This window comes from Channa argus, chromosome 15, assembly GCF_033026475.1.
Source record: "Channa argus isolate prfri chromosome 15, Channa argus male v1.0, whole genome shotgun sequence".
Lineage (NCBI taxonomy): Eukaryota > Metazoa > Chordata > Actinopteri > Anabantiformes > Channidae > Channa > Channa argus.
In genome coordinates this window covers 12,779,362-12,807,032 of record NC_090211.1, presented here as the reverse complement: position 1 = coordinate 12,807,032, position 27,671 = coordinate 12,779,362, and the positions used below count along the sequence as shown (strand labels likewise).

The 27,671-nt window shown below is 39.8% G+C and overlaps 2 protein-coding genes across 2 annotated transcripts; both read right to left on the bottom strand.

The window, feature by feature from the left end:
• Window positions 1–2,634: 2,634 nt before the first annotated feature.
• Window positions 2,635–3,888, bottom strand: LOC137100089 (transcription factor SPT20 homolog). Its single transcript, XM_067477720.1, has 2 exons — window positions 3,682–3,888; window positions 2,635–3,219 (listed from the first exon to the last, which is right to left on the bottom strand). The coding sequence occupies exons 1-2, from the start codon at window positions 3,886–3,888 to the stop codon at window positions 2,635–2,637; spliced, it is 792 nt and encodes a 263-aa protein (XP_067333821.1).
• Window positions 3,889–13,122: 9,234 nt separating this feature from the next.
• On the bottom strand, window positions 13,123–23,273 carry LOC137100446 (transmembrane protein 235-like). The gene is made up of 4 exons (XM_067478284.1): window positions 22,775–23,273; window positions 21,569–21,646; window positions 20,996–21,133; window positions 13,123–17,277 (listed from the first exon to the last, which is right to left on the bottom strand). The coding sequence occupies exons 1-4, from the start codon at window positions 22,944–22,946 to the stop codon at window positions 17,033–17,035; spliced, it is 633 nt and encodes a 210-aa protein (XP_067334385.1). The 5' UTR covers window positions 22,947–23,273; the 3' UTR covers window positions 13,123–17,032.
• Window positions 23,274–27,671: the final 4,398 nt, after the last annotated feature.

Here is a 27,671-nt window from a genome sequence, read left to right as displayed (position 1 = left end):
AATAGTTAGAACAGAAATAGATAAACTGAATGAAAATATAATAATCTTCTAACGTGCTGACTTGTATTGACGGTTAAACTCGTGTACTGGTCAGTTTTACTGTCCAGTGGCTCAGGGACAAAGCAGCTGCTCGCGAGCTGTAGTGTGTAAACATTGAGAACAACATGTAAATGTTTAACAAATGGGGCTCTGAGATCAGCCAGCTTTTTTTTTTTTTTTTTTTTTTGTTCTAGCATAAACAAATTTCAATTATACATTAGCAAATCACATATATGGAAAAATGGCCCATGTTCAGAAAAAGAAATATTTTTTTTTGCACGACTGTTCCCCTGGCACCAATTTGTCTTATGATTTATGAAGACTGAGGTGTTTGGTCTTGAATTCAGTTTTAAGGGTCAGGATCTGTAGACACTGAACTTTTCTTAATATATCATTTCAAACACACCATTAAAAATATTCTTGATTTTGCCAAAGGGACAAACAAAGCACATATTTATCTTTGAATGTAGATAAGCTGCTTTCCCACAAAACAACCCCTTACGGGTTAGCACTAGACTCAATAAAAGTGTTTGCTGTCTCATGCTCTTATGTTGGAAGATTTTCCCAAAAATGATTAAAGTTGACAAATGGTTTGCGAAATTTGGTACACTAAAGAATGGATGATGATTCATATGGCATAAAAACTAAACTGCAGAACTGTGTTGTAATCAAAAGTATCTCTGACTGCATTTCCCACATTGTGCCGAAAACAGAACACAGTCACAGTTGACGAGTTAAGACAAGCGTAACAAGGGAAAACTTATTTTGTGTTAACTAAAAAAAAAGTTATAAATTAAAAACCCGTTTCAAATATAGATGTACCAAACCAACTGCAGATGCTGCATTGCCTGCTTCAGCCAAAGACCGGCCACAGAAGCCTTGGGCTCTGTATCACAAAGTGAAATTAGTGGGCTAGCCTGCTATCTTACTGCTTAATTTAGGTTTTCCAATAAAGTGAAACTGTTTCCCTTTTAAATGAGGCACATCGCAACACTAACTTTATCTTGCACAGCTAACCTTGTCACGATCTGGCCCTCAGTTACACTTCCTCCCTTTGGACTTTTATTTTGTAGCCCCGCTTCCTGTTCCTAGTCCTTTCCTTAAGCTTTACTGTTCGTCATATCTCATTGTTTGCACCTGTTCCCCTCACAATTTAGGTCAAGCTTTCCCTTCAGTTCCTTGCCAGATCCTCTTCTCTCTCTCCTTGCCAACACACCGAACTCTTGATTTTCCTGACCCGCGTAATCCTGGCTCCCGTGAATTGGACTGTAGTCCCAAGCAACTTTTGGTCTGAGGTTTGGTGTGTTTCTGTTTGTTAGTTTCCTTCTTTGTTAGTCTTTTCCCATGTGTTCATTCTGGCTTAGTAGTTTGTGTTTCACATCCGTGTCTTATTTTTGTCCTGAGCCGTTTCGCTAGTGTTTATTTTGGTTTACTGTGTATCAGTCCGGTTGTCGACATTTGATCTGTTTGGCGTTTTGTTTTCTTTAAGTTAATTTTCTCTAGTGTTCAGTTGATTTGATTCAGTTGAGTGTTTAGTCTTTTACCTGCCTTTATTTGTACTCTCCTGTTAGGAGCAATTTCTGTTTATCATTGAATTTTTACCAATAAACGCTTTTGTTAGTTCACTCCCTCTCACAGTCTCCTTGTCACTTGGGTTCGCCTTGGCCCTATTTGTGACAGTAAGATCTGGCCAAATATTGGACCCTGAGATGTGTGATAGGGGGGAACCATGGGCCTGTCAGTAGAAATCGAGTTTTGGCTTCAGTTTGGGGAACAGACAGACTTTCAAGGTTGTTTTTTAGAAAACCCCAGAGATCCAAACCTCAGACCAAATTGCTCGTCTTTGATAAACCTCAGTCTGCCCCTATTCCTGAGCGCATTTCTGAGCCGTCTGACGCTGCTTTCCCACCTGACCCTACCCCTGAGTCTACCACAGTACTCCCTGTCTCCAAGCCAGCCAGCTGCCCACCTGTTCCCGTTTTGGCTCCAGTAGAACCCACTCCTCTGACGGCTGAGAAGTCAGCTCCTGTTTCTGGGCTAGCTTCGTGTCCGGTTGATGCTCTGCCTGACTCGGTCTTGATTGTAACAGACCAGACAGCCACTGGGCCACAGGCAGCTGAAACCACCGTGCGTATAAAATGCTTAGCATAATGCTCACCTCTCTCCAGTACCATCCAAAGATCTGACTCTCAAGTTATACCAGCTCCGGACGCTAACCCACAAGATCAATACCTGCTCATCCATCAGCTGCTTGTACATCTTCATGAGACCATGGCCATCTCCAGGGATCCTAAGGCTTGCTCTTCAGCAGCACAGCAATTGGAGGAGATTATGAGGTCCAGATCGCTCCTAGTTTGGCTGACACCCCTGAGCCTGCTTACAGTCCTCACTCTGATCCTGCTTCGGCACCCGGTTCCAGGTCAGACAACGTCCTTCCTGTTCCTGCTCTACTCTCCAGGTCGGCTGTTGTCAGCCCTGTGCCTGGCCTTGATGCTCATCTTGCTCCGGGTCCTGCCTCTGGCTCAGTTGACACCTCACCTGGCCAAGGTTCTGTTCCTGTTCCTGTCCTTGAGCGGGTCAACGCCGCCTCCAGCTCTAGTCCTGTCCCTGTTTGTCCTGTCCCTGTTCATCCAGGTCCTGTCCTGATGCCTGGGTCAGCTGCCGCTCATCCGGCTCTAGTTCCTGTTTGTCCTGTTCCTGTCTCTGGGCTGACCAATGTCTCCAAGCGGGACGCTGCCAGTTCTGATCCTGTTCCTGTCTCTGAGCGGGTCGTCGTAGCCTCCACTTCTGATCCTGTTCCTGTCTTTGATTGGGTTGGCACCGCATCCGATTCTGTTCATGCTCCTGTTTCCAGGCAGGTTGAAGGCACCACCTCAGCTCCTGCTCCCTGGCGGGTTGGCGCCACCGCCTCAGCTCCTGGTCCCGGGCGTGTCGACGCCGCCAGCGGTACTGAAAGATTCGTCTAGGTCGATGCTTTGACTTCGGTTCAGCTTCCGGAACGGGTCGACGCAGCCTCTGGAGATCCTGTTCCTGTTGGTCCAGTTCCTGTTCGTTCAGTTCCTGCTCTTCCAGTTCCTGTCCTGATGCTGAGGTCAGCTGCTGCTCTTTCAGTCTTAGTTCCTGTCTCAGGGTCCGCCGAGGCCAGGCCTGATTCTGATCCTGTGCCTGCCTCTGGGTCGGCTGCCATTTAGCATTTGTCCAGAATGTTTAAAAGTGCAAACACTAAGCATTCGCTTAGCTGCACATCTCGCTTGAAAGGACAACCTTTCACGTTTTCAGCCTCCACACAAAGTCAACTTAACTTAACGGGATGCAAAGGATGAAGGTGTTCATATGCAGGAGGCCATAGTTACAGCAATAGGTATAATGCACAGAGGCCTTGGTCAATTATCTGCCTGTTGACCAGCCCAGGAGCAGGTTTGTCACAATTAGGGCAAAGGAGAGTGAGGAGGTGAGGACACTGTGAGAGGGACTGAACTAACAAAAGGTAAAAAGTCAATGATAAAAAGAAATCGCTCCTAACAGGAGGGTACAAAGAAAAAGGCTCATGGCAGGTAAAAGACTTGAGTAAGTCCATGTATGGGGCAGCTGGTAGAGGATCTAGCTGGACATGGGTGAAGGGAGAAGGCTCCAGCTAGAGACCCGTGAAGAAGGCTGCCTCCGGGTCTTCCGATGCCCAGCCTGGTTCTGATCCTGTTCTTGGTCCTGTTTCTGCCTCCGAATCAGCCGACGTCCGGCCTGGTTTTGATCCCGGTCCTGTCCCTGCCTCTGGGTTGGCTGACGTCTGGCCTGGTTCTGATCCACATGTGGTGGGTTAATTGCCTGCCTGTGGGTTACCAGACCCCCCATCTCCACACCGGCCCCCGTATGGCTCTCACCTCCAGGTGTGGAGGCTGAAAACGTGACAAGATTGTCCTTTAAAGCAAGATGGGCAGCTAAGCAAATGCTTAGTGTTTGCACTTTTAAACATTCTGGACAAATGCTAAATGCTTTGAAGAAAAAACCTCAAAAGATATTTTTTTGTTTAAGCACTTTAAATTCACTGATGTCTAATAAGTATTTGTAGACTAAAAAATACAGATCCTATCTAAACAGAGCATGTCTTACAAATATGAAAAGTGTGAGTATATTTTACTGCATTCCTGCTTTCAACTTCAACTTTCAACTAAAAAGTTACAGTATATCCATATGAATGAGAGAAACGTCTTTGCATGCACATACTAGATATGGCTTAAAATGATAACGCACACATTCTGTGGAACCTGCATGGTCAGTGAAGCTTACTTCAGTTTTCTTTGTAATCAAGAGGGAGGATGTTATTACTAAGAAGCCACTGCTTTTATCAGTTCCTTTGTAGTTCATTTGCTTGAGCTGAAAAAGCCTTACTTCATAGTAGGATAACTAATTTTGTGACATGCAGCTGCTTCCTTGGTAGGCCAGCATCAGCTTTCAAAGTCATGTCTAGTCTTACAATATGAGAAAACTTTGTCAGCTCCTTTTAACTTCTTCTTTTTTTTTTTTTTGCATTTGAGCCACAAAGGTATGTTAGTGAGCTGTATGGTATACACATCATTTGTTGGAGTGAAGCCCTGAATAAGGAATCAAATGCCAATTATGAACACCTATGGGGTTACAAACAGTGTTACAATCACCATAGAAAAGGAACGTTTATGTTCATCATCTTGAGGGGAAGCAAGAAAAAGGTCAAATTGAAAGACACAAATAGAAAACATGAGACAGACAGGTAGACAAACTGTGGAACTCTAAAAAAGAAACAAAAAGAAGCAAAACTGACTAAACACAAACACATGCAAAGAGACTAATATTCTCAGAAAACCCTCCAGGGCTTTTTGTGATGCAGGATATGGATCTGTTATTCCACTCTTTACAGGAAAGGCTGTTCACACTGTAACCATTACTATGACAACCAGGTGACATGGCATACAATGCACTTATTTGCTGAGCAAATAGGCTTGATGGTCAGGCAGGCAGGGTTTCAAGACCACAGCAACTGACCCTGAGTGGAGCAGATCGACAGCAATGCACTGTCCCCCCCCACCCACCCACCACCATACTTAGTCACTCAAGCATTTCCAGTCAAATAATCACAAATATGATCATGCAGATACATGTCTACAAAGAACCAACTGATATTGCATGCACACAAGTATACACACAAAATTGGAAGACAACAGTTGAAGTTTGCCATGGTGAAGTGAAAACCCACAGCTTGGATAAATTAACCTCAGAGCAGTTTTTCAATAATACTGGAGATTCATGCCATAGCTAGCCTGCAGAAAGAACCATGAAGTCAGATGTGAGATGTAGGTCAGTAGATGGAAAATCAATTATCCGATAATTTAGGCTTCATTTTCTGAGCACATTTTAAAGTTTTACTGTGCCTGGAGATCAGGTTGATCTGTTGTTCCACAATGACTAGGTAGAGCCCATTTGCCCAGCCTGGTGTCCACTATGAGAAATGCAAAAGTTCCTCCAGTCTGAGTTAATGACATAGTGTGTGCAGACGGCTGTGCAAGTAGATCAGATGACAGCTGGGATGCCAGGGAGAGACGTTTCCATTTTTAATCAACTTACTGACACACACATCCTTGCTCTCTCTCTTTCATTTTGCCACAGTTTTTTCTTCTTCCTCTAGAGCTGAAAATAGCAATAAAGTCTCTTAAATAAAAAAAGAGGCATGCTTGAGAACAAGCAAGCAGGTCCAGAAGGGAAAAAAAAAACTAAAAGAAGATAAAGGCCAGGAACAAAGCCGTCAGGCCAATTATTCCAAAGGAAAACAGTTTAAGCAGGAGTCAGGATGGAAAGTATTCTGTGTCCCTGGGGCAGTACGGGCTTAATTACATTAAGACCTGAACAAAAACAAAAATTCATTCTGCAATAACTTGGGTGTTAACTTATGGAAGTTGAACTGCTTGTTCCCAATTATTTAAAAAACAAAGAGTTTTTGAGAGAGATTTACTCTTCATATCAATTAGTAAAATAATTTATTTATTTCTTATTGATTAGTACTCGTTGCAGCGTTTATTGTATTTTTGGAATAACCTGAATAGATGTGTAGCAGATTTTAGAAAATAATAGCGGAGCAAGGAGAGAGACAGCTGAGAGTAGCAGAGTGGATAAATGTTGTAGATAGGATTCATAGGTCATACTGTTTTTTATACAATTGTTTTACATAAAATCATATTTTTTAAAGTAACTAATAAATTAAATCACATTCCTTTACCAAAAAGCATCAAACTCCTACCTGAAAAACTGTGGATGGATAAAGTTTGGTATTTCTATTGAAATAAATTAGACTAAAAGTAATTGCTTTGGTCAATATATGGTCAAAAAGCAATTGTCGTAACCCGACTCAGAGGCCATGACAAAAGCAGGAAAAGGGCACTAATCATAATAGAGTTTATTAAAATAAATATAAATCAAATCATGGGATATGTTAGTCAGTCATGTCAGTAGCATATGTGTGGATGTATGTGCACATGGTGTCAAACACCCACTGGCCAGCCACCCCACACCAGGCAGGGGCCATCACAGTATATTTAAGATTGCTTCAGAAAAAAGTCCTTCATTGTGGAATTGACCTTAAAAGGGATGTTTCGTCAAAGACACTTCTGTTTAATTTAAAGTTGTGACTGCCGTTTACATAACTCCTTTAACATTCTGAATTTCAAATGAATCTTTGTCACCTGCATTATCAGGAACTGCAACATGGAATTTTGTCAGTGACACAAGATAAATGATTAGTTCAACAGTTTCCTCTTTCCTAGTAACCAGACTAGATCAACAGGCCTACTGTTTAACCTGCAGTATCAGCAGATAACAAGTTCCCACCCTAATGGAATTATTGTAGCAGCAAGTTAAACATGAACGTATTTCATGATATATGATCTGGAATGGCATCAAGAGCCTCTAGTTACTCTGTGGGTGTAGCCTGAGGTAACCTTTACCCAATAAACTTTAATCTGAAATCCTTTGAATGCTTTCAGATGGAGGCTATGGAGGCCCCTCATTTAAAGCAGCTGCCTGTATTATAAAGTTTTAGTCCCAAGAAAATTGTAAAATTCTACTCAGGCATAGTCTGTTTCTTAGAAAAGGGAGACGCAATAGATCTGAGAAAAACTGAGGAAAAACTGGAAAAGTATGTGGAAAAAATGTTTTGGCATTTGTTATCCTTTACTTAAACATCTGGCTGCAGCATGAAGTGAATATCAATCAAGCCTGTGGCCACCTGACCTGATCCAAATCCATGCTGTCTGTTTTCATTGTAACATAGTGGAGACAGAGAAAGCACAATGGTGGGTGAATGGAGGTGGCATGTGTGTGGAGGGTACAAGGGTTGGCAGGAACACCAACAATGAGTTCATTTTAACCCTTCCCATCTTGGCTTGGGTTTTACTTCATCTCCTAGGAACTGGCACTACAACAGGATTTATGTTGTTTATGACCTCTTTGTTAAACCACAAAGGGAGGAAACTTGTCCTGCTAGTGTGAGGCATAGCCCAAGTGGATTAAATTGGTATTCGGCAGATAGCGATCATGCTACTACACAATTCATTGCGGCAGCATTGCAAAGTCTAAGGGAATGAACAAATCTCGCCTAAGCCAAACTCATGGGGCTAGATCCACAATAAGGTCTTAGCCGACATAGCAGTTAGCAGATGTTAGCTGTGTGATGGAAATGGGCAGATTCCTTGGAAACACAGAGGGATTGTTTGTTTGTTTACCATGTACTGTAAGTGCAAGATTCAGAGAAGCTTTGAAAGAATGTTCATCTGCTCACACTCTACAAAAAGACTAGAATGTGGGCCTTTGTTCTGCCTCCACATGAAGAGATCAAAAATGGGTCAAACTGGCCTTCTAAACACTAAACAAAGGAATTTTTCTCCTACAAAACATGAGCGTTGACATTGTCCAACAGCTTCTGCAGACAGAGATCAAGACAAGTTTGAGCTTTGCACACAACAGATCCCTGTTTAAAAGTGACACATTTGATGGTAACTCCTAAACATAACAGGAAGAGTAAATGGCTGCAGGGTCATTTGAGTGCAAGCCAAAAAAAAACAAACATCAGGAAGCATGTGCAGAGAGAAAATTCAAATCAGGTGGAAGACAATTGAACATAATAATGCATTAGGGACCCTGGCTGCCATAACTCTGAATGCATATATAACCTGTGGGAAAGTTGTCATTATTCATGCAAAGATAAGACTGCATAGGCTTAAATGGAGGCTTCTGCAGGTTACAGAAATTTACTGTAATGCAAAAGAATAACAGGAAACCGTGCCAACACCCTACCCGGCCCTACTGGAAGCACGGTGCCCTTTGGATTTACTTACATGACGCATGTGTGTCATCTCATGCTGGTAAGCCGTACCAGTTATTGGCACAAAGACAAACAAAGATAATAGCTGGCAACAATAGATGTGTTAACAATACTGTACACTGAGTAACTGCACTGGCCTCACGTGGAACATTTCCTGTTAAAATTCTCTCGAAAGGATTCTTATTACATAACAAAACAATGCTTCCAGTGTTACTGTTTATATTTATAATGCTAAACATTTATATATTTTCTATTTAAGGAAGAAAAACTTCACATGCCAACTACATAAAACAAAAGCTGTAACAATCTGTATTTTTACTGTTCCGTGGATGAACACTATCACCCAAAAGTAGTTACATGAATGCACTTCAGTACATGAGTGAATCAATGATGACCATGCATAAGGTCGAACAGACATTTATTTTACACCCTTAAAAACTGTAAGAGTGGCAGTGTGGAGAACTGGACAATGCTGACACCTAGTGGATGATGGGATACCTCAGCACCATAATGAATTCAGAGGACAGATCAGGGTAACAGTTGCCTATATTGCGTGACCACCTACAGGATCATTGCATATTTAATGACTTTGTAAAAACTCTTGGGTTAAAGTTCCTGTTTATCACAGAGAAACCATTTGAGTATTTCTCCCTGTGGTGTTTGTTAATAGGTTTACATTTTCTTTATGTGCTCTGCTGCATAATGTTAAAATACTTACATTTATTTTTAAGCCAAGCTAACAGCAAGGCTGAGGCAGTGGGGGTTTATTTGCCCAGAAGTTTGATTCTGAGCAAAATATTTCCATTGCTCTTAAATGAATTCTCATGAAATTTTGCAACCTTCGTGACTACTCATGACATTGGTATTTTGCCAGTTGACTCCTTCAACAGACAAATGAGACTGAACAAATTACAGTAGCGTAGGCGTTTTTTAAAACAGCTGTAATCAATACATTAACATGAGACTAAGACTAAGGAAGTTCCTGCTTTTTAAGTTTGTTTAAACCGCTTTGAGCCGGACTCTGAAGGCCTCTTTCAGCTCTCTGTTTTGTTTTAAAGGTCCCCCACGACTTCACCCCTTTCCTTTAGTCACTCAAGACACATCAGACCACTATTTCACATGAAAATCCTTCAAATAATCCACTGTATATTATATACTATATGCCAATTCGTAAAAGGCAAAACACACACAACTGTTTGTTTGACTTCTGTGATTACTTTGCTGTTTTGCTCAAGTGGCTAAAATGTTGTAAAGCTACGAAATCCCAGTATGTACCAGAAATCTTCAGCGAGAAATGTGTGGAAGTTTCTTTTCAAATTTGCAAAACTTTTTTAGCTTTTTGCCTTTTACAGTATCTGCTTGTAAAGCACTGTAGTCTGATCACGGCACTAATTACACAAATTACTGTCTATTCAAGGTGCCTCCGAGAATCTTCTTGCACTCTTGATTTAAAGAGAGGGAAAGAAAAAAATAAATAAAAACAATAACTTTGGCTTTGTAGGTTTATGTTTACGTAGGCAGAAAATGTCATGAAAATTCAGGTGGTGTCTTGAATCAAATTAGAGGCCATGTGGGATGTGGTGTATCTGGTTACACTGTCTCTGGAAGACATGACGCCATTACAGCTGTTACACCCACCCTGGATATTTCCAAGCAGCAGGGGACGTGTAGCCTGTTTTGCTTGAACATTTTATTTCATACTCTGTTTGCATTATTTGTTGCCCTAATTCAACCTTATTAGCCTCACATGGACTGTTGTTGCTGGCAATTTAGTGGCAGTATGAAGGAATCTGCACTGTGGAGATAAGAAAATATTTAGCTGTGACTGCAGCAATTTGTCTATGTCCACTGAAATGAACCCAGTAAACCAGGAAACATGAAAGGGAAAGGGTAGCAAAGGCGGGGAAAAAATAAACCCATTTGGATGGTGATCTACCTGCCCTCTCTCCACTTTCCTTTCTCTTGTGTTGTGGCTGAGCACAGCATTGTGCAGCTTTTATCATCTGGGAGGGGCCTAGTCTATTCAAAAGAAAAATGTTTGATCCATCCTATTCATTATATTCTCCCTCCCCACTTCTGAGTTAATCTGCCTGTCTGAAATAACACCTTTTCAACATTTTGCCATATGTTGTTTATGTAAAGACATAATTCGATTTCTCTTTACAAACTACCAAACCACCATGGCATGCTGTTTAATTTTACTTTCCTCTCAGCTGAAAAAGCTCAGATGCATACAAAAAGGTTTTGTTGTACTTCTTTTGTCAGGTTTCCCGTCCAAGTGATTCTTGGTCTAACAAGTCTTTTTTTCTGGGAAATTGCAAGTCACGATGCGAGTCATTCAGGTTTCTAAATGGTTCTCATAACAATCATTTCCCACCCACCCATACTGTACAATGGCTCCTGAAAGTCTGTGAATTCTTGGGGTTCTGGTGAGGTTAAAGACTTTGACCATTTCAAAACATGACCTTTTTCTGCTTTCATCATTCTGTGGTGGAAGGGTTGTCATCATGCTCCATGATCCACTTTCTCTTGAGCCTCAGTTCAACTTGACATTTTCCTTTATTCTGTAAATTGCTTGTATACTCAAAATTAAAAGCTTAATTAATAATGGCAAGTTATTTTGGTCCAGAGTCGGCGAAGTAGACGCAAATCATAAAACTGCCACTACCTTGTTTCACAGATGGGAGTTCTTATGTTGAGGGGCAATGCTTGTCACCAAAACGTGCGCTTCTCATTAAATAATAAAATTTTCTGCTTTAGTCTCATCCATCTACAGAGGATTCTTCAAAAAGGCTTCTGTCTCCATCTGTATCCAAGTAGACTTAAGCAAACTATAGACTGACAGCAGCTCTGCCATGCACACCTTTGTGCAGTGTTTCCCTCATGATGAACACATACAGTAAATACTGATATTCACTGCTGTAATAGAGGATTTTAGTTTGACAGACATTGCCCTGGGGTTCCATGTGACCTTTTAGACTATTACACACCTTCGCTCTTGGCGTAATCTTTCTTGGTTGACCATTCCAGTAACAGTGATTGTGAATGGTCTCCGTGCATGATTGATTTAACATTGGAACATTTTTTGCGATAAATAAATAAGTGAAGTGTAATGTTTCTGTCATGTTTGGTTAATTGGCTTCTATTCATCCAGTTTTGGAACATGAAAATCTGATTATAGTTGAGGCCATGTGCATGCACAAATTAAAAAAAACTCTGAAAGGTTCACAAACATTTCAGTTTGCTGGAACCAATCCCTATGCACAGTTCCTACATCTTTTGACTATTGGAAGGAAACCCATACAAGCCACTGTGCTGCCAGTATCAGGTATTATTTTTTTAAGTAACCAAATCATTAAACAATAAAGTCAAAGCATGAACTGCAAGTTGCATGGCGACAGTAAGATAAGGATATTATGCAAAAAGTTTAATCTCATCATTTTATTCTATTGAGAGACTTTTTTAAGTTACTGAGTTATAGACCTATTAAAGAAATGTGAATTTTATATGGTATGGTACGTGGTTGAAATCTGCCAGATGTTATGAAATTTTTATCACTCACATTTTCCTTTTTAAGTGGCAAGTCCTTATACTTGTGACACTGAGAATCACATCCACATTCTCCCCTCTCCACCCTTCTGAGCTTTTCCACCCTGCCTATGAGTATCTCAGTGTTGCATAATTTATGCTGAAATTTTTGCAATTTCAATAGCATACTTCCATCAGAGGACACAAATGAAAACTAAACCCATGGCATCTTCAGTTTCTAGAACAATTCCATCACCATTTATGCTCACTGATCAAGGGGGCAGGTCTGTTTAGCTTTTCAAGTGGTTCCCAGGTAAGAGTACACAGAGCTTTTTCACGTTTCTCCAGTCCCTTCTCAGTTTATTAGGCCACTCAATCCTGAGACACTGGCACCTTGATCCCCTTTAATGTGGGCCTAGAATGAAGCAAGATGACATAGTGAAGTGTTCAAAAAGGTTTAGGCAGCTACCACAACAAGTAAGAGAGATTGCATGAATCTGAATATGGACATCGATGTGTTGGAGAATTAAACATCTGGACCTTTGTAATCCTGCTGCCCTGAAAAGAGAGGGCATAAGAAAATGAGCCGAATCTGCCTTGTGAATCACTGTAGCCTAATTTACAATGAGATTATACTACATACACATTTGAAGGCTATAAACACATCTAAAGCACATCTATGACTTGAAGGTTACCCTGTAAACCCCTTTTCTGGGGTTTGTTATATATTTACATTTTCACTAAAGTCCCAAAGTTAATTCATGTCAACTGGACTTTTTTCTTCTTGACTGGAAGGTTCCAATGATGACTGGATGACTGGCAACTTTCACCAACATCACTACACAGACTTTTATCTGTTGAGATCTTTTAATGTAAGAATTCCGGGCTGTATCCCTTTAATTCAAGGTCACACATGCAAAAATGTCTTTATGCTTGAAGGTCTCTGAAGAGTCTGTATCTGAGAAGGTAGAGATTCCAAAACTGTGCCTTTGTTCTTCACCAGTAATAGCGTCTAGTCATCTGGTTCAAAAAGCTCAGTTTTAGTCTATAGACCATAGAAGCTTCTTCCCACATGCATTTGTAAATGTGAAAACCCAGTTTACAGTAGCTGGTAAAACACAAAGTCAGCTTTGTTCCGAAAACCCTGATTACACAAACCTGAACACGTCATTGAAACTAAAACTTATTTGCTAAATAAATGCACCCATCACTTTGCTGTTGTAAATGTACTTTTATTCATCTGTGTTATAACATGGTTCTCAAGGGCAAAACCATCTGAAACAATGTGGGAATCTGTCTTCCATTCAGTGAGAAAGATTGTTGCCCTTGAGGCAGTGACATATGTACTTTTCTGCACGCTTGACTAAGTGGCTCTTTCATTATGATGACAGAACTGAAAGAAGTTTCCGTGATGGCGATGATTAAGTAACACTCCTGTAAATCAATAGATGAATCCGCATTTTTTACAAGTTACACCAGTATTTTCATCGTGATAATCATTTTAGAAACCTACTTGGTATGGGATCATTTGACATACAGTATGCACACATGTAGGCCAATTAAATCCATGAGCTCCTGCACTGAATGTGAGAAAATATATTACCCTCCCCCTCCAAGATGGCAACAAATGTCGGCTGGAGAAATGGCTGCAGTTTATTGCCCACAGGCTGTTGGTAAACAGAGTACAACTAAACGCCTAAAACTGAATCAGCAGTGGATATGATCAAAAGACCAAGACTGATGACAAAAACATATTTTCACTAAAAATGGCAGTTTTATGAAACATGGGGATTGATTTAAAAATGCTTTGATTGATTACATGTTTGGAAGTGTTGGGAAAAAACTGCTGCCTGGGGACAGATTTTGACCGAGAAAAGTAATTCTGATAAAAATAGGTTGTGTTTCTTCAATAAATTCCTAAAACTGAGAGCCTAGAGGTTGTCCAAGTCAAAATTACTGCACTCTGTCAAGGCCAAGGACACAAACTGGAGTAATGGCTTAGCACCAACTCTGGTGTTCTTCTGCCAGAGAGGATTGAATTATTATGTTCCATAAAAGTTTAATGGGATTTCAGCAGGCCTAATATATAAAAAGGAGGGCTGCAATACTGAGCCACTGTGCTTGGGTCCTTCTTTTATAGCCTTCTGTTTTCTGTACCATCTGAGAGAGGCTTACTGCAACCAAACACACCGCTGAGCAGACACGATGTTTCATGGTTTGGATTTTGATTCACGAGCTGAGAAACATCCAGGCAAACATAAGCACACCTTATATAATCATCTACCTCAGCCATGAGCACCCTTAGTAAAGGATTTTTCGCTGCTTTTCCTATCACAGTGCTGAGCAGTGTGATTCAGAAGTGTGTTTAATGCAGTTCTACATCTTGGGGTCAAAAATTACAGCTACTGTATGACACCATTAGTCAAAAGTGCATCAGGTTCCAGTCTGCAACTCTTAAACCTTTTCATGGATGGTATAACCAAAGGCTGCCAGTGTGGGAGGATGACCAATGAAAACCTTGGGGAGTTTGAACTATTCCGTTTTTTTTTTCTACATTTCATACCTTACACTAATTTAAATGCATTTCCCCTTTAAGCATACTGCTTTATTTATTTTATTTTTCTTACACTGTTTTGCCACCTTCTTCTTCATCCTTTTTCTGATTAATATGATTCCACTTTCACTGTCATAAATTTCACAACTGACAAAACTTCTACTGTAGTTGGAATGTGCGTAACTCTTCTAGAGAACTATTACAAAATATTGTTTGGCCACTTCTGACACTGTCTGTTGCAACTGCTTAACTGCTTTTCATTTGGCCTGACCCCTGGTGTGCTTCATTTATTTTCAGAGGCAAGCAGGTCACACTTTAACATATGGTCAATGGGTGGCCACTCTTCCAACTTAGCCACTTCTGCCCCTGTTGTATCATAAACAGTTCAAAAAGAAAAACAATACCCTTTTAATGGATGTTAAACATCCCCCCTTACACAAACGTAGCCTATGTGAAGTATTTTATTTTAGTTTTGCGGTTGTTTTCCCTGTTTTTACTTACTATTTTAATGGTTGAAAGCGTTGAGCGTGGCCCAACCGTCTGAGATCATGTGCTTGCAAAGGCTATAGCATAACGCTCACATAATTTCCATGCTCATCAAACCGTTCATTGCACTATGCAGTATGGATGGAGACAATGTCAGCCTGAAAGAGACCACTCCCATCCAGGTAAAAATGTTTTACAGGAACACTCAGAACAACTTTGTACTGATGTGCAGGGACTCTTTGCTCTAAAGGGATAAGTGGAAGCAAACTATGTCCTGAAAAGGCCCCCCCACAGCATAACAGAGCCACTGGACCTCCTCACAGCTGGGGTCAAGTATTCAGGCCTGTACTGTTCCCTTGTGGTACGCTATATATGCACTTTTCCACTTGTTGCGATGACGGTGAAGGATGACTCAGCTAACCATATCACTTTTTTCAACTAGTGCTCATGATTTTTGCATCACAAAATGTGCATTCATTTTTGTAATGATAGATTTATGCACTGCAGCCCTACTGTATTATCCCTCTTTATTACTGTCGGCAGACTGGTCTTGCTGACACTATCTAATCTTGTCCTGCACTGACATTCTCAGTCACCTATTTTTTTTTTACATATTGCACTAATGCACAAGCATCACATTCTTTAAATGCAGGCTGTCAACCACAATTGTTGACCTTATTTACTATACTGTAGATGGAAATACAAATCTTGCTTCAGTCACTGTTACTACAGAAACACCAGCCAGTTGAGTAGTCTCAGTGTCTGAAGCCGCTTTAATATGTGCACTTTCTTCATCTTTATCCAATATCAGAATCACCATGGGCCTGCTTTGCGTTTTTACACATGCCATGATGATGGTTGTATGTTAATTGCCCAAATGTACCATGCAGTGCACCTGTGTGGAAGCATCTGCATTTGTTATTTCTCCATTCATTTATGTTTTCCTTTTTTTGTCGCCCATCTGTATATTGAATGGTAGGAGGCAGAATGAATAATGAGTGAGCATAGCTTCTCGATGTTTTAGATTATCGCATTTAGTCACACAATTTGAATTTGGAGTCAGAGAGTGACATTTAAAGGTATTTGATCAATGCCTGAAATCAAAGATGCATTGACATTTCACTGCCTTTTTTTTCCCACATTTAAGACAAAAAAACGTATGCAAGTATAAGAAAACATTAGTGCAATACAAAGAATTTTGTAGCATTAGTGCTTAATGTTATATTTTTAAAATCATCTTTTTGCTTCCAACTATGCAGAAAGGAGAATTCTTATTTTGGACAACACAGACAAAATATTATAATATCTAGCTGGTAACTACTGCAAAGCGGGCAGCATCACATGTATATTCTGCACTGTTCAGCAGCTAGTAGGAGCCCTAAGAGTGCAATTATCTTAAGCCCTGTGATTAATGCTTTTACCAGCAGGGTGGGCGCAGACGTTTGCAAGCGGGAAGCACAGGGTAACATTTAAGATGATTCTTTAAAAGTCACAGTATTCAGCAGCCAACATTATCTACATCTGCCAAATGCTAACTACTTTTCAAAAGTTTTATGAGACACTAGACATCGTGTCACTTCTGAGACTCCGCTAGAGTATTGGTGGCTCCATTGCCCGATCTTCTGCTGCGCAGTCGACAAGGTTTTCACTTGAATAAAATACTGAATACCTAACGTGACTGTTTTTAAATATACCGGCATGCATCAAAAGACAATACTGTCCGAAATACTGTTACCTCTGTTACCTCCCTATTTTTTCTGATTGTTTAAACACAATTATAAACCTCATTGTAAACTGGGACAATGAACTGGAAATGATACTGAGAGTTTGCAGACAACAAGCCAGATAAACAATGAAGAAAGAGATGTTCAACAGTACCTCTGTGTCTATGGTTACAGTTACATAAAGCAAGCTTGATTGCATTACATTGTGTTATCTTGGTCCTTGACCTGCATTTTAGGCTATAATACTTGCCTGGGTGTTTTTTTTCTTTTTTCGAGCACAAAAAAATTAATAAGTAAACAAAACACATTAAAAACCAACAAAACAGCCTCCAACCTGTGTGGCTTTAGTTTCACAATCTATAACATAGCAATGGCTACACCAGAGTCATAATGTCCCTTTATTTGAGTTATTCTGGCAGCTAGCATGAGCAGCAGACCAGTGACCACCTCCAAACTGTAGGAGAGCCAGGCTATGGCTAAGGACCACCCGAATGACACATCTACATAGGCAAGGTTTTCTGGGGACACAATTCGCTGGAACTCCTCCATGGCCTGGTTTGAGTATTTGATGTAGATGCTGACCCCCGACAGTGTGAAAAGACCTGGAGGTGGACAGAAACAGACACACAGCATCATTGGAAAAACAAAAGCTTCCAGCTTTTAGAATTAGGCAATAAAGCTAATAAGGCTTTAAGTGAGAAATATTCCTTTTACAATTGCCTTATAATGATGGTATTTATTTAATTCATGTGCAAATGATTCCAGTAAGGAGATTTCAAATTCAAATTGGTCGTTGACTCTACAGGAGGAGCTTGTAGTGCAAGTATGAAGCTTCTACTGTGTGGTGTTTTTGATTTCTTGTGCTATGAAAACAACAGAGGAAACTGTCTAGCTAAACAATTACCACAGAGGTGAGCTGACAAGAACTACATACTGTGTAAAATTGAATGTCAAGCTCAAAACATCTTAAATACTGAGCAGTTACCAATATATGTACAGACAAATAAAAAGGAACAGCAGGTTCAGCAGATCGCCTTTTCACAGAAGCCAGCAAATAATTTTCATATCTTAAATTTCTTAAATTGCAGTATTCATTGCAGTCTACACTGATGTATGTGACCTTTGCTAAAGTGCTTATGAACAAAACCCTTCCTGTATGCAGAGTACTATAGTTCTTGGGTACTGAGGTGAATGCTTACTGCACTTTTGGGGAGGTTTGTGCGGTTAAACCCATTCTAAACTGTGGATTTGCTAAACATCTACGATGGTCACTGAGAATTATTGCCAATTAATAATTTGATAATAATATAAAGAGTGATAGCTTATTCAACCCACTCTCTATTCATTGCATCAAACCTGAGGAAGAAGTAATCATACAGAATACACTGAATGGCCACAACATTAATACCATATGGTGGTTTTAACTTTATGGTGGACAGGGGTCAAAATGGCCATAAACACTGTGTGTTAGCCATGGCCAGCATTCAATTTTTCTCATGCTAAACCCCTGGCCACCACAATATTAAAGACCACCAAATGGTATTAATGTTGTGGCTGATCACTGTACGTGCTCTTTACTAACGTGCTTTCTTAGAAAAAGGCTGCACCATGGCATCATTGGTCACATACTTGGTTGTGTACTTTGTGCTTATCTGAAGGACATGTTCTATAGTACAAAAAAATTAATAATTATCTAATTATCCCTGGCTGAAACATCTTCCTCTGGTACATACATAAACAGAAACCATGGTAACAACTTGAGGAAATTAAAGTTGATGTGTTAATGTTGATATGTCTGTAATAGATGGTATGTCAGTCAGAACAGATCAGAGACTTTCTAATGTTGTTGATGTTGTTATTTCAAAATTGTTGACTTTACTGCCACCCACTGGCGATGTTATGAATTGCATCTTGCCTATGCATAGCTATTGGGAGACGCACACAACTAACACTCCCAGGGAACACAGAATAGGCAATGTAGTCATGATGTGCACGCAGATGTGTAGTTAAAAAACTGTATATATCTATGTATATGGTACAACATGTAGAGAAAGACAAGTCACAAAACATCTGCCTCAAATGTCAACTCAAACTCTCTCAATTCTCAGAAGAATAATAATAATCACAAAAATTCATAGCGCACAATCAGTGGTTGTTCTCCTAATTTCACAAATGTATTTCTCCAGGTGGAATAAATTTCTTCTTAAGCTGCATTTAAATGCTTCACAAACTTTCAAATAGTTCACTGTGGCAATGCTATGTAAAAAAAAATCTTATACTTGATAAATATGGCAGTCTTTGTCAGAAATTCCTTATCTAGAAAGAGGTTCTGATTAAATGTCCAATATTCTGCTCCTTGTACATTTTTCATTAAAGAAAGATTCAACCTGATAATATGATCTGTACCTTATCATCAATTATTGATATGCCAACTATTTTTTTTTAAAAAAAAAGAAAGGATAAGGACATTAGAAGTAGCTTGTCAGTGGCTTTTACATTTGCGATATGGGAGTGCAGATTAGGATTTCAAAGATCTACTAATGCCTAACCCAAATCTAGACTTTGGACATGGACATATATCATTTGTCACAATCAGGTTGCTAATGTAGTAATACTAGAATTGGAAAAAATAAATAACAAAACATTTAAATTAGTTTCACTCCCCTTTTGTTTATCTATAATTGCTTATTAGAAAATGCATAAGCACAGTGCTTGCAGGTCTTGTGATGTACAGACGTGACAGGACACTCCTTCTCCACCGTGAGACACATCAGGAGGATGGGCCTGTCAGCAGAAACTGGGAGGGGAATAATACGACCCTCCACGTCTGAGACAGATTCATGGCTTCACCCTCAGTCTTTCAAACTTATTACTCTTGGAGTTCACAGATCCATTTTGCATGGACATTGTATTAACATTAGAACCCAACAGCTGAACCTTTTGCAGGTGCTGCTGATGAAGGTGTGTCTTTAAGAAGCCAGCCGATCAGGTCTCCTAACCCGTGAGACCAAAACTAGGACATTTCTGCTTACAGAGGATTTGTTAGTGTTATTCTTTTTTTGAGCCCATGTTCTGTTGGTAAATGTTTTCAATACTGTTTTGTATCAAGAGATAGAAAAGTGTGTGAATAATTGCAAAGGCATCATTGCGAGATTACATTTTAGAGAGATTTTATTTATGATTTGACAATCCAGGATCATCAGGGCACCAGTCTTGTATAAAATAGGCCACAGTTTATCTGAAAGGCTGTCCTTTCGATTACACTCACTTTGTACAAAAAGGAAATTAAATGTCCTTGGTAGTTTATAGTGACAGAGAGCAACAATAAAAAGGCCACTATATTTCCAAGGAGACTCGATCTTTCAATCAAGTACAAGCTCTTCTCCAATCACTCCACATGCTGTGATCAATACTGTTAATCATTTCTATTTCCATACTGTGAATGCTTGGTGGTTTGGTGTGTAAAACATGTCGAGTCTCATCAGGAGTCAACTTGCAATTATGATTTATTTTATGCAAATCTGACTGGCAAGTGCTAAGATAAAGAAATGCCCTCAGTAAATGATTGCAACTGAGTATTTTTATTCACACTGTTCCAGAGCATGGCAGTGTTTGCAAGGAGGAGGTTTATTACTACTGTGATTTAGCACATGGGAGTCCTACTCAGAGCAGCATGACCAGGTTTCACTGGATTACAATAATTGCATCTGGATATCTTAATTTGCCCATGCAGTGTCTATTCCTAAAATATGACAAACAAATTGAATGAAGGCACAAAAGCTGAACAGTCCTCTCATACAAGTTTACAAGTGTTTTGCCACTTATTGTTTTTTCACTCTAAAATCCTTATCTCTTCCCACTCTACTAACAGCATGAGAGAAATGATCATTACCTAAATTAATTACATCAAACTGGATTTGTACTGTCTGCAATTAAGACATTAATAGGTAGCTGCAGATTTGACTATTAGCAGTCTTCTTGGTTACATGTAAAATACAATTTGCATAACACAAATTCTCATAAACACAAATTTCTCGTTGGCAAACATCCTTTTCAAGTGCATCACCAAGACTGGAGTTAGGTTTTACAAGTTGCCTTCAGTAAGGAGTGTATGAGAGCAGTGTTGGACAGTATAACCAAACAACAATGGCACCTGCATGCATGTGACATGCAGCCCAAAAGCTTTTTTTTTTTTGCATTTATACATTGTTCACACTGAGCAGAGGATTCCATTCAGGCCACCCTACATGGAAAGCACATGCTGTTGCTATGGGTCAGAGAATGAAAACTAAAAACAATAACAACTGTGTGGAGACTTACTGCAGAAGAGAAAGTAGGTTGCAGATCCAGCCAGCAGGTTGGGACTGCAGGCCAATGAACTGACAAGTCCAAAGATCCAGCCAAACACCAGCAGAACCAGACTGAGGGGCAACAAGATGACGACCACCCTGTGCAAACCTGCAAACACACATATTCACATAAGATCCCAAACATGATAACTGGGCTTAAAGGTTTCAAAGGACTATGCTGTGATTTTGTTAATGCCTGAAATACAAGTTAGTTGGATTTGGTGAAAATCACCATACACAACGTTGAGGTTTTGCTTGAGTTCTGTCACAGTGGACAATTTATTGTCTCACATTGCAAACAGTGGTGATCTTAAAGGACACTCTCCCCTCCAAAAAAAAATGAGTAAACGTGCTTGTAAATCAAATGCTGTCTTTTGCCAAATGTCCATGTTTCGCTCAGTGTGTTTCCTTTTAGATGTGATTGTCTGACAGCATTGCTTATAAACCCAATGTTTTTCAGCAGGCACCCAGTTACTATTGTTAGGCTTTATTTGTGCGCTATGAATTTTTGTGGTTATCTTCCATGATAAACAAAACCACTCACCAAGAAGGTGTCGTTCTACCTTTGACAGGCTGGACATATTTGCTGTAAAAGAAGGGATGACTGAACTCCTGTTTGCTCCTGAAAATGTCAAGGGAAAAGGTTACATGTGACAGGACTTGTGGACAGAGCTGCAGGGCACTGCAAAATTGCTCCTGGATACTTAATAATTTGATATTTTTGTCTCAGAGTAGTAGAAGTATAACATGAATGATTCACTTGAAGCCAATTAAAGGCATCTTTGTATGACACGTTTCACCTCAGCCCTGGATGTGTTAACAGTTTTGTAGCTGCAAATTTGTGGTTGTACTTTTGCCAGTGTCACAGGTGAGCACTGCATGAAGAGGTTCAAACATTATTTATTCTCATTATTTGGTTTTTAAAGTGTGAACTTTGGAAGCCACCGGCAAGAAATTGGACACCCCCAGAGGTCTCATGCGGTGCAGCCTAATAGCAGATAATACTGCAGCTCGACTATTTCCAGCGTCCTGCGTGTTGCCTTGCAGCTGCTTGCAGAGGCTGATACAGGTGCGATGAGTTAAAACTGCTAAAGTAATTACTCTAAAAGAATTTTTTAAAAAGATATAGGTTATAGATTGAGAAGTCAAATTTGAACATATGGGGGAATTAATACCTTCTGTGTCATTTATTTCTCAAAGATAAAAAAAAGTCACTTGAATGTCACCTCATCTATCAGTGAAACATATCTGGAACTCTGATTAGCAGCTATTGCACCTGAGTTATCAACAGTGGATTGATGAATGAAAACAATCAAGGCAAATCTGAACAGCAAACCTAAAGTATCGCGTCAGACTGACGATGCATGAACAATGTTAAAGCCTGTATCTACAACATTATTAAGTCCCCCACAGTTGGTAATTTTTATTTTTGTGTGGTGGAGATCAGAAATGATGCATTGGCTACTGTTATTTGCATAGTCAGCCTCATTACAAATGTTGCAAGTTAATTCCAACTAATGAACCTCATCGAACCGTCAGTGCGTTTTACGCACTTGAGATGATGCAACATGGTAAAGTCTTCTCTAAATTACCTTAGACAGAAGCACATAAGAGTTATTCTGAATAAATGAGGGCTGCATCTGGTTTCATTATACAGCTCACAGAGCATATTGAGATTACATAAACAATGCCATCTGAATAAAGACATACAACTACAGATCATTGTGCACATTCATCTGACATAGCCTACCTTCATTAATCCTCCACAGTCCGGAATGTGAACTCAGGTCGTCTGAACCTGTGTAGTTGGGTTTATTTACATCGATTATATACCAGTAATCAGTTCCGATTGCAACAGCGAGGAGGCTAAAACTGAGCAAACCCATAAACCCCGCAGAAACAACCACCATTCCGTACCTCATTATACACGGTGCAGACGAGGAGTGCAATTATTATATTTTGTCAAATTTGTATTATTTTTTTTTACACTGCAATCTGCCTCGACGCTCCAAGGTGTGCGATGCGTAAAAGCTCTCCAGCGGGATCTTTGTTTGTAAAGTGCAGGTTCTCCATGGCTGCAACGCTCCCCCCCCCTCAAAAAAATGTAGAGTTTAGCATGTAAACTGACAAAAACGCATTTGATTGATTAGTTTCAGTTTACTTTAGATGGAAAGACAAGAGCGTTTCTCTGCGCCAGTTTTGGCTGCACAGTGCTCTTTGTGGCTGACGGCAGCTGTAGCGCTCTTGCATCAAGAGTCAAGTCGCAGTAGAAAAGCAAACAGTCAACTTCCGGTGCTCTCTTCCAAAATAAATCTTGTGTTCCCGTATTGTAAAGGTGTTTAAATTAATTTTATGTGCAAAAAAGGCCACATCCAGTCATTGTATAGAGAGCCTATGTGATGCTGACTTGACTGTACTGTAACTTTATTGCCACATACAGTATGTTTTACAGTAACGACAGTAGCTGCTACAGTGTCAAAATACGGCTTAGATAAACGGCTCTTCTCATTAGTAAACGACAGCTGCTCAGACCAGATAAATATATAAAAAGGGCAAATAGCCACTTTTTACAAGTCATACTGGCGGCGGCCAGTAGGTGGGGCGGCTAAGTAAAGTGGAAAAGTAAAGAATGAACTGTTTGTGTGTTGTGATCCAGCAGCATGTGATGGACATTTATGAACATGCTAACAGTAGCATTAAAGGTAGGTACATTTTGCATGTGAACTCAGTGATTAACGTTCATTTGTTTTGTTTTAGTCACTGTTGTATTATATCTGTAGCCTAATTGAGCACACATGTAAAACAAAAGCAGCCCTAATATTATGTGGACCCACTCCATCCAAGTCAATGCCTTTGACATCAGTTGCAGCCTGGAGTCTGTGTTGATAGCTCTGCCAGCCTTGCACGTTGGGACATAACATTTTACCCCATTCTGCCTTTTAAAAATGGCCCAGCTCTGTCGAACTGCATGGAGACTGTGTGGGAAAAGCAATTTTCAAGTCCTGCCACAAATTCCCAATTGGACTGAGGTCTGTTCTCTGACATGGTCTCTACTTCAGGTTATTGTGAAGCCATTCTGGTGTAGTTTTATGTGCGGTGTTGTCTAGACTGGCAGTAAATCGTCTGCAGAGTTATTTTGTCGACTGTACCAAGCTTTCTTCATCCTCTGCATTCATCAGAAAATACAGCTGTAGCTGTATTGTCAAGGTTCCATTGTGCAGGGATATCTGAAAGACATATTTGTAAAAAATATGCTATTAAGCACCTTCTGCCCAAGTCAAGACACATGGAATAAAAATAAAGACGTAAACTGTTGTCACAACTGGTTAAAAAACAGATATAAAATCATTTAGTTGATACAATGTCGTTTTGTTTGCCCAACAGTCCAAAACAAAAAAGATATTTGGTTTCAAAAGTTATAGAATAGAAAAACAAAACATATTTTGAGCAGTAGTAATTATTTATGAAAATAGTTGCAAATTATTGTTCTGAGGGTGAACTAATAATTAGTTGCAGCTCTAATTTAGATTATTCAAATTAGACGATGGATTTCACATGAAAGATCCATGCACATGGTTTTATATTTTCACTTGATTGCACTTCAGATGTTATACAGTCTGGGGAGGCCAAAACTGCACCTGGACATAGGCTACACTCAGTTGCCTGTTTATTAGGTGCAGCTAGAACTACTACAGTCTAACACTCTCTGATGTTCAACTGAGTGTGGGATTAAGCTGATAGATCTGCCAGTAGTTGATGTGTTTGAGCACCTTAATGCACTGACAGACTTCCCATCTCAATAGGACTCATAATCATTGTTGCCAGCAGATGCATCTACACAATTAGCTGATGCAATATGTTGTTGTATTTTGCATCATTAATGAAGTCTTATTTTCCTTTGTCTTTTCCTAAAACTGTTATAGATACACAGCTCACAGATAAGATTGCAATATCCCGAACAGCCATTCCAAAAGTTTTCAATCCATAAAAATTATGACATTTCAATCTATTTTGCAAACACGTTGATCCCAAGTTGTGACTGAGGATCCATAATTAGATCAGTGTAGCTAATTATAAGTAATACCTCTATTTGGGCATATTTTGAACCTGATTGTGGCCATTTTTAGACATTGACATCAGACATCATTAATAGGGAGAGATGGATTTGTCAACTGTTGAATTTGAAGCCAAATTCTTCTTCAGTGGAACGTTCCGGTAAGTTGAACTCTGTCGCCACAGATGCATCTGCTCTGCCATGTATAGACATCAGATAGGTACATTGCAGTAAATAAACTGTGCATTGAAGTAGCATTAATTATATTTCTATATTCAGGTTAGAGCATGTAGACAAACCCATATGTGATAGACAACAAGTGACAACTGCTCACAACTTCATGGAGACTAAATACATCAATGTGGTGAAGCAGGTGACTTCTCTGAAGTGCAGATTGTGTCTTTGGGAGCATCCATCATGATTATTTAGTGTGTGGCCTTCTATCGGAACAGTTTTATCAGTACTAATATAGGATGAAGAGTTTGAAATAATGTAATGAGATTAAAACACATAATTTCAACGTATTAACCAACAGAGACTTTATTAAATGTGTATATATTTTTTTGCAAAAATTCACTGGACTTGTAAACCTGTGTTACTTTACACATTCTTTTATTAGAATCTTATGAGGAAAGTAGACATGAAATGCCATGACCAGAGTTGTTAAAGTTCGGGAAATGATCGTTTTATGCACCAACATAGACTGGTTTGAATTTTATTTTGCAGACTTGTTTCACTTCAAGATCCATACAGTGCATACAGTTCTTTGAGATAGTGGACATGTTTGTGGCTTGTCTTGCCCGGGTTGTTCTTTGCTTCTGTAGACATGTTGTGTTACAGCGATGCCCACAGTTGACCTTGGATCACTGAGGCATTGCAGGCAAGACAGAATCGAAGTAAATTATGTTCTTGTGCATTTGGTAAATCACTAAATCTATCGTGTTTTGCAGACTCATTAGATGACTGCAGGTGAAATGGACCCAGCTACGTTATATCCAAAGGGTAGACGACAGTATGAAGATGTGAGAGGACTGTGCTAAACGACAAAAGGTGGGAGAGAACAAAACTGAATTGCTCCTTAGTTGAGATAACAGAACCACCTCTTTCTCCTCACCAGTTTCCTGTGTTGTGTGTTATTTGGTCACTGAGTCTATGTGAACCTTTTGTTGTTAGCACAAAGTCTCTGGGTTGCCAGGTTCTCATTGGGCAAGCTTCAGTCAGTCACCCTGATGGGTTTTGTTTATTCATGATTTCTAGATTCTTCTGTATGTTTAGTGCTCAAACAGATTTAGTTACAAAAGTGTTGCAAACAAAACACACCTTTTTTACCTGGTGATATTTTGGTTGCTGCAGATTGTGTTTTAATGTTTGATGGGTTTAGCCTTATGGATAATGATTGTTTTGTGGCACAGAACGTCTTTCTTTCTCTGTCGCTGAAAGTTTGCAAAACAAAACCCATGAATGTATTATGTATCCAATAATATGTATATGTAGTGTGTTGTGCAATCTCAGTGGACCATCACTTTTCAGGACCTTCCTTAAAATGCTATGATATTCTTTCTCTCAAGGTTCACTGTCAAAGCCCTTGCATTGTATTGTGTCTTTAACAGGCCAGTGATGTGTAGAAGATGGGGCTTTTTGGTGAATAATGTGGTGTAAAACTAGCTTTTGCTCATCACAGGATCTTGAAAATGTTGTTTTGCAGCCAGGTGCTGAGGATGCTGCAGAATACAAATGTCCAGATTTATTGATTGTTGTGGTTCTGGTGCTTTGAATTTTACCCCTTTTCACTGAGAAAATGTCACATATTCAGACTTAAAAACACATAACTATCCAGTTCCATATTCACACTGACCCTTGTGTAGACCTACCCCATGTGTGTCATGAATGTATTTGTTTATTGAGCCTGTCACTAGATTTCCATGTCTGATGCAAGGAGCTGAGTGAACTTTATCCAAATGTGATTTGCATGGAAACTTAGTGTGTCTGTGTCCACCTGTTTAAAACAAGCAGTCTACTTTCAGTCGAAAATAAATAAGAGATGGATTTCAACCTCTGTGTGGCAGCACTACGGTGAAGTGGTTAGCGCTGCCACCTCACAGCTAGAAGGTCCCTGGTTTGAATCTACCTGTCATGGAGTTTGCATATTCTCCCAGTGCTTGAGTGGGTTTCCTCTGGTTTCCTCCCACAGTCCAAAGACATGCATGTTAGTATAAATTGCTTCTGAGTGTGAAGGGTTGTCTGTCTGTCTCTGTGATGGCCATGAGATCGACTAGCTACTTGTAAATGATCTGGATAGGCTCCAGCCTCCAGAGACCCTAAACAGGATAACTGGGTAAAGATAATGGATGGATGGATTTCTCTGTGTGTTTGACATTACCCCACTGGCAGATATGCTGAAAGAAAAAAAAATACATGTCATGCATCTGACAGTCTAGCACAAATAATTATTTTACTGCAGTTTTGTTGGTTCAGAACAGCATTGACTGTTCAGTAGGTGATTTTAGACGTTGCTGCAGTACAGTGCACCGATGAAGAAAACTTGCGTCTGAAAAGTTGGTTGCCTAAAATCCGATTGCGATCAATTTCTTTG